At 39.5% G+C, this 7,736-nt stretch overlaps 1 non-coding gene and 1 gene segment (V, D, J or C); both read right to left on the bottom strand.

The window, feature by feature from the left end:
* Positions 1 to 2,074: 2,074 nt before the first annotated feature.
* Positions 2,075 to 2,702, bottom strand: LOC121676966. The segment is given in 2 exon segments: positions 2,075 to 2,436; positions 2,651 to 2,702. Coding segments are annotated over 2 exon segments (414 nt in total).
* Positions 2,703 to 3,707: 1,005 nt separating this feature from the next.
* LOC119800541 lies at positions 3,708 to 3,809 on the bottom strand. Its single transcript, XR_005283040.1, has one exon. It is a non-coding gene; the product is annotated as a U6 spliceosomal RNA (small nuclear RNA).
* Positions 3,810 to 7,736: the final 3,927 nt, after the last annotated feature.

The raw sequence follows: 7,736 nt of genomic DNA, 5'->3' as shown, positions 1-7,736 counted from the left end.
AAGTTTTTACCTGTCCTCCAGAACCTCCAACAACCAACATCTGTCTATGTGAACTTAAAGCCCATTCAGTATAAATAAGTCCATGCCTGCTATCATAAACCCAGCTCACTTACCCATAGCTGATGAAGCCATGAACCCAAGAAGAGAGCAGACTAATGTCACTTCCCTAAACCAGTGTATTTCCTAACAAAATTCTGAACATCTATTGTTGTACACACAGAGCAGTGTAGCTCATTGTGCAGCAAACAAAAGAGACAATTAGAGATGTCCAGAATTGGTCAGAGCACAGAACACAACAGACCATAGAGTATCTGACCTCTACTGATATGTCTTCAGTCCATCCCTACATTCGAGGCACAAGGAACATTGAGGAAGGGGGTGATAAATGAATATATGAGCCAGAGGACCAGAACACCTGTTGTGAGATTGTGTCTTCAATATAGATCAGGGAAGCTGCACCCATGAACCATGCACATCTTAAAAAAATGTGATCAACTAAACAAGACCTGCAAAGTGTCAGTACCAACTGACATGTCAACAGTCAATGTAGACATGAAAAAAATCTACTAGGATCTACCTCCTGGATGAGGAGATGCAGCTGTTTTTTTTCTTTTTTCTTTTATTTAAAATAAGTTTTTCATTTATTTTACATACAGACTGCAGTTTCTTTCCCTCCTCTGCTTCCATTTTCTTTCCTCTCCTCCAATTCCCATCTATTCCCCTCCCCATCCACTCCTCCTCCATCTCCATTCAGAAATGGGCATTGCTCCCATGGTTTTAAACAAAGCATGGCACATCAAATTGAGTCAGGACTGAGAGCCTCCCCTTGGTTCAAGGCTGGGCAAGGTAAACCAACATGAAGAAAGCCAGATAAACACCAGGGACTCACTGTTAGGAGACTTACAAAGAGCGGAATCAAAAGAATTACCACACAGGGGCAGAGGGCCTAGGTTGGTGGCATACAGGATCCCTAATGGTTGGCTCAGAGTCCATAAGCTCCCACAAGCACAGGTCAGTTGTCTCTTTAGGTTCCCCCATCAAGACCCCGCCTGACTCATACAAATTCCTACTCCCTTTCTTCAGCAAGACTCCAGGAGTTCAGCCTGGTGCTTGTCTGTGGATCTCTGAGAGGTGCATGATTAATGACCACTGAGAGGGGAAGATCAGCTATCTCCAGAGGTAAGACTTTTGATAGGGTGATAGGTTTCCAATCCCAAGAGGTCACCCTAAACACATACACAGAGGAGCAAATGTTCTAAACAAGATGCATTTATCTGTGGGGTGTGTGTGTGTGTGTGTGTGTGTGTGTGTGTTTGTGAAACAGTAATTAAGAAAGAGGTCTTGAGTTTGAGATGGAGTAAGGAAAATGTAGGAGGAGCTAAAGGGGGAGGGGGATGAAGCAATTAAGTATGGTACATATAAATGAAATTCTCAAAAAATGTTTAAATTTGAAGTGATAATTACTTTTTGTAAAAGGTTAACACATGAAGAAAGGAAGACTGGACACCTTTCCTTACCTGGACTTCATCTAAGAAACATGGATTGTGCAAAAGCATGCAAGCAATATGCATGGTAGAGATGGGGGTTCTATGGGTCTATGGAGAGCTGTACACAGTGTGGCCACATGTTTTTAGACTCTCTCCTCAGCTCATCAGCATACATTCATTCTTAGGAGTGTTTTTCCTTCCTAATAAGCTATTTCTGTTCCAATTTTTAAGCATGTATTTCTGGTTTAATCCTTTTTCCCTGGACATGAGAGTGTGGAACTGGCTGCCCTCTGTATTCAGATTCATGGCTCAGCATTCCTAAGCTTATTTCCTTACATGCTCAGCTTTCTCACTGTTTCTAGGAACTCTGTGGTGAACTGAAAAGGCTAATAATCTCTCCATCTTCTCTCCTCATGGTGGCTTCCAGGATAGTCTGCTTTCGTATACTGTTGTTTTTCCTCTCAAAATCTATTGAAATTGTCCTCAAGTTTTCTTTTCAGATGGTTTTAAAATTGTCTTTCTAATGGGACTAATAACACTCATAGGGAAATTCAGATCTCTAGTACAGTGTTTGAAAGACTGCTCTGTCACCTAGACCTCTTTGAAGCCTCCAGGAGCAGGTTTTGGTACTGGCTGCAAGTACCTGTAGAGCACGGTGCACCGACCACACAGATATAGAAGGCAGTATCCTCCAGCTGGGCAGCTGTGATATGCAGGGTGCTGTTCTTAGCGTCTGCATCCAGAATTGCTGAGTATCTTCCATTTGACCTTTTGTTTTCTATGTAAGTCATGAGTGCCAGGGACACAAGACCTCTGCCTGTGTCTTGTCTGTACCACCTTAAGTTGTTAGCAGGGCTCACAGTGTAATTGCAATGAAGGATGCAGTTATCTCCTTGCAGGACAACCAGGGACTTGGGACTCTGCTCCACCTGGGTCTTGCCAGCAACCCCTATTCAGAAAACAATGTGAAATTTCAGAAATCAATCATCCATACTTAGTTCTTGTAGGTTGTATCCTTTACTCTCTATGTGAATCTCGGGTGATCTAGGAATACGCATATTTTGCTTCCTCCACCTATCCCAAGGAATTACATCTTTGCCCAAATCCTAAGAAAATTTTCTTTGCTGTCCTACGGTCCCCGGCTAAAACCTCCACTAACTTACACTGAAAATATAGCCATAAAACAACCCAGCAGGTACTCGGGTGCTTCTCCATTGTTGTTTTGTAGAAGTCTGCCCCCAAAGCTCTTTCTTGTAACACACAGGAAGTCTCAGGAAAGAAGGCCAGCCAATCAAAGACCTGATACACTCATCAGCTTCTGATGACAGGACCAATGCAAGCACTGCCATCTTGGGGTCAGAGCTGGACTTGCTCAACCTTTGCCTAAACATTTGTCATTTCTTTTCGCTGCTGGCAATGTGATACAGGATATAAATTCTCACGTATGTGTAGAGACAAGGTAGAGTGTCAACTAGAAACTATTTTAAGACCTCAACTCAATTTTGGATCTCAATAGGAAGTTAGATATGATAGGTAATATTTACTTTCTACTTCTGAAAGCATAGCCTTAATGTCTTTTCAAAGTTTGAATACAAATGACTCATGTTAGGGTGCTAATGATAATGACTAGCCTGAACTTGGTCTGAACATAAAATATAAATTTCTTTAGAATGGGACTTTTCTTCTGTTTGATTTGCTACTGTGTAAAAATAATTTTTTTCAATTAAATTTCCCAGTGGGATTTTTCTTTAATAGAAATTGACAAGGTAATTCCAAAATACAAGTGAAAATATCTGTACTAGTAAAAAAAATTTCAACATCAACTTAGATGACTTATAGCAACTATTTTCAAAAGAAGACAGCTTAGTTGGTGGGAAGACAGACAGACAAACCAGAATCTCAAACTATTGTGTGCAAAGTGAAGGCACTTGGGACAAGTCTGATAATTTATTTCAATTAAGGAAAAATTGTCTTTTTAAAAATAACTATTAAAAATATTTGATGTCCATATACAAATAGTCTATTTTAATAGGAGCTAAAACTACAGCTTCTTATTTATTTATTTTTAATTAAAAAATTTCTGCCTCCTCTCCACCTTCCTCTTCCCTCCCCTCCCCTCCCTCTCCAGTCCAAAGAGCAATAAGGGCTCCCTGCCCTGTGGGAAGTCCAAGGTCCTCCCCCACTCCATCCAGGTCTAGGAAGGTGAGCATCCAAACAGGCAAAAATATGGAACGCTTAACGAATTTGCGTGCCATCCTTTCGCAGGGGCTAATCTTCTCTGTATCATTCCAATTTTAGTATATGTGCTGCCGAAGTGAGCACTCAAAATAAATTTTGTTAAAGAAAAAGATACATTCTGTTTAAAAAATAAATATTTTTATTAATTCTTTGACATCATGTTTAAATACAATATTTTTGAGTGAATGTTAAATATTGATCTTATAGATGCCTGGCATACTAGGCTCTGTGTCCTCTCCAGCACTGCAGGAAAATAACTTAAGATACAGCCCCAGAGTCTGTTTCATTCTTCAAATGGTTTGTGAAATTATGTGGCATGGTGTGAGAACATCTATATGATTTCCACCAACAGTGAAGTGTAAGGTCACATAGAACATAGTGTGATAAATTGAGTCATAGGAGTTTCAAAGGCAGGTGCTCAGCAGCCAGCCCACCTGCTACCTCTTAGTTTATGCTCAGCTCCCTCTGCAGTTTCTGCCACTGTGTCACCCAGAGCACAGTAGTACACAGCTGAGTCAGATTCTTGAACTGAGGCTTTCTGTAAGTGGAAGGAGCTGGATCCTTTATCATATGTGGCTTCAAAACCTCTGCTGCTTCCCTTTGCACCAGCCGTAATGACTTTCAGGAGGAGCTGTAGACTTTCTCCAGGATACTGAACATACCAGAAAAGAGCAGGAGACGCTATATTTGTGATTATATATGTGCAGTTTATTGTCAGGAACCCGCCTTCTGAGATGATCATTTGATCTTTTGTTTGAGTCACGGAGTCTCCATGGGTCCTTCCTAGAGTGCAAGGAGAGGAGAGAGAGGGAGAGTGAGTTTTGTGTCACCCTGAGGATAATTCTCTTAGACAATGTACAGCTAAAGAGTTTGCCCTTTAAATCACTTTACTTACCAAATATGAGGAGTATTGCAATCACAAAGCCTGGAGAAGTGTCCATCCTTAGTGTCATCTAGAAAATGGTCTCGATGTTTAGCATGAAGAATTGCTAACTCAAAAAATGAGTGCCTTTCAGATACAAATCACACAGGAAATGAGCCCGCCTTAGGAAACTGCACCCCCTGGAGGTCAGGAACTGAACTGAGAATAGGTGTTTCCCTGTGCCTCCTCCCTGATCTTAATAATAAGGTATATGTCAGTCTTTAGGCCCTTGTACATGTAAAGACAGCTATCATCTTGCCTGTGCTGAATTTGCCTAAAGGAGAGATGGTCCTTCCTTGTTCCTGCTTTATGAAAGAGTCTACCAGACATTCTGCAGGACACAGAAGAAAATTACTGACAAACTGCCCATATAGATGGGACTGTCTTTGAAATTTCCTGCTTCATGGAAACATCTGACAGATACTAAGGGTCTGTAGGCTGAGATGGATGCTGCAGCAATACAGAAGAACTTTGGGTGACTGTCCAGGCAGCAAGATGTCTCTGTCAATTCTAGAGTTTTGGAAGTTGCTTACAATGCACTTCCTGTTAACTTAGGTAATATTATATGCATCTGGGGCTTTTGATGGATTTGAAGAATAGTTTTAGTTCTTCTTAGTTATGATAAAAGATAAAGTAGATATAAATATTGTAACTATAATTCTTGCTATATAACTGTTTTGTTATATGTATTTCTACTATGTTAAAGTTAAAACTTTCCTTTTTATCTAGAGGGAAAAGGGGAGGTAATGTTGGATTCCCCTCTGTATGCTGTGAATACCATTTTTTTAATAAAGAATCTGCTTTGGGCCTTTTCCAGCACCAAATTAGGTAAGGCAGGAATTCCAAGCGGATAGAGAAGGAAAGAGTAGGTGGAGTCAAAGAGATGCCATGTAGCTACCACTGGAGGAGACAGATGCCAGAACCTTGCCAGTAGGCTATGACCTCATGGTGATGCACAGATTAATAAAGATGGGTTGATTTAAGATATAAGAGCTAGCTAGAAATATGCCTAAGATATTGGTCAAGCAGTATTGAACTTAATACAGATTTCTTTGTGACCATTTTGGGATTCTGGGCAGCTGGGAAACGAACAAGCAGCCATAGTCTACAATCAATCTGAGTGCTGGAATTGGAAACATGTGCTACCATGAATGGATTTATACAGGGGCATGTATTCAATCACTTGTCCACTTTGAGTTTCTCATCATGCTATCATAGAGTTCCAGAGAATAAAGTTAGAAAGAAAGAAGTCAAAGTTTCATTATTTGAAGATGATATGATTGTATAATAAGCCACTAGGAAAATCCTACCAGGGAATTCCTTCAGTAGATAAACACCTTCAGTGATATGGCTGGTTACGCAATTAAAAAAAGAATCAGTAGCCTTCCCATATAAAAATGATAAATGGACTGAGAAAGAAAATAGAGAAACAACACCCATCACAATAGTGATAAGCAATATAAAATATCTTGGGGTAACTCTAACCAAGCAAGTGAAAGACATGTGACAAACATTTCAAGTCTTTAAAGAAAAAAATTGAAGAAGATATCAGAAAACATAAAGATCTCCCATGCTCCTGGATCAATAGAATAAACATAGTAAAAGTGGCCATCCTTCTAAAAGCACTCTACAGATTCAACCCATACTCCATCAACATACCAGTACAATTCTGTACAGACATTAAAAAGACAATGTTTAATGTCATATGGAATAACAAAATCCTCAGGATAGCTACAATAATCATGGACAATAACGAACTTCAGGAGGCATCACCATCTCTGATTTTAAGCTGTAGTATAGGGATATTGTAATTTTAAAAAATCCCTGCATGGTATTGGCTTTAAAATGGACATGTTAACCAGTGGAATTAAACCAAAGGCCCTGACATCAATCCTCTTGCCCTTGGACACCTAATGTTTTTTATGAAGAAAAAAGAAATACACAATAGAAAAATAAAGCATCTTCATCAAATGGTGCTGCTCTAACTCTATGTCTGCATACAGAAGAATGCAGATAAATCCGTAATTATCACCCTGCACAAAACACAAGTCCAGGTGAATCAAGGACCTCATAAAATCAGACCAAATGAACCTCATAGAAGAGAAACCAGAGAATAGTCATGAATGTGACAGAACTGGAGACAGTTACCTAAATAGAAAACCAATAATGCAGTACTAAGATTGACAATAAATGTAACCTCATGAACTGAAAAGCTTCTTTAAGACAAAGGATACCATCCATAGGACAGAACAACAGCCTACACAATGGGAAAATTTTTTTTACCAACTTCACATCTGATTGAGGGCCAATACCCAAAATATTATGAAGATCTCAAGCAAGTACACATCTATAAACCAACATTCCAATTAAAAATGGATACAGTCCTAAATAGAGAATTATTATTAGAGGAATCTGAAACGGCTGAGAAACACTTAAAGAAATGTTCAGCATCCTTAGCCATCATGGAAATGCAAATCAAAACTACTTTGACTAAGACCAAAAACACAAATGGCAGCTTATGCTGTTGAGGATGTGGAGCAAGGGGAACAAATGTCAATTGCTGGTGGGAATGCAAACTTGTAAACCCACTATGTAAATTAATATGGTGGTTACTCACAAAATTGGGAATCAATCTACTGAAGATCCAGCTATACCACTCTGGGGCATATACCCAAGAGATGCCCCATCCTACCATAAGGACACTTGCTCAACTATGTTCATAGTAGCTTTATTCATGATAGCCAGAAAATGGAAGCAATCTTTATTTCCTTCAACTGAAGAATAGATAAAGAAAATACGATATGTTTGCACAATGCTGTGTTACCTGTTAGAATAAAATGACATCATGAAATTTGCAGGCGAATGGATAGAACTAGAAAGAAAGTACCCCAAGAGAGGTAACCCAGACCCAGAAAGACAAACATAGAATGTACTCAGTTAAAAGTGAATAATAACTGTTAAGTAAAGGACAATCATCCTACAATCCACAGACACAGAGAGGCTAAGTAACAAGGGAGACTCAAGGGGGGATTTGCAAGGATTGCAAGGATTTCCCTGGGAAGGGGAAATTGAATAGGTTTTGCGGACTG

The sequence above is a fragment of the Arvicola amphibius genome, chromosome 13 (assembly GCF_903992535.2).
Source record: "Arvicola amphibius chromosome 13, mArvAmp1.2, whole genome shotgun sequence".
Classification (NCBI taxonomy): domain Eukaryota; kingdom Metazoa; phylum Chordata; class Mammalia; order Rodentia; family Cricetidae; genus Arvicola; species Arvicola amphibius.
The sequence above is the reverse complement of the archived record's forward strand: the minus strand, read 5'-3'. Positions and strand labels throughout refer to the sequence as shown.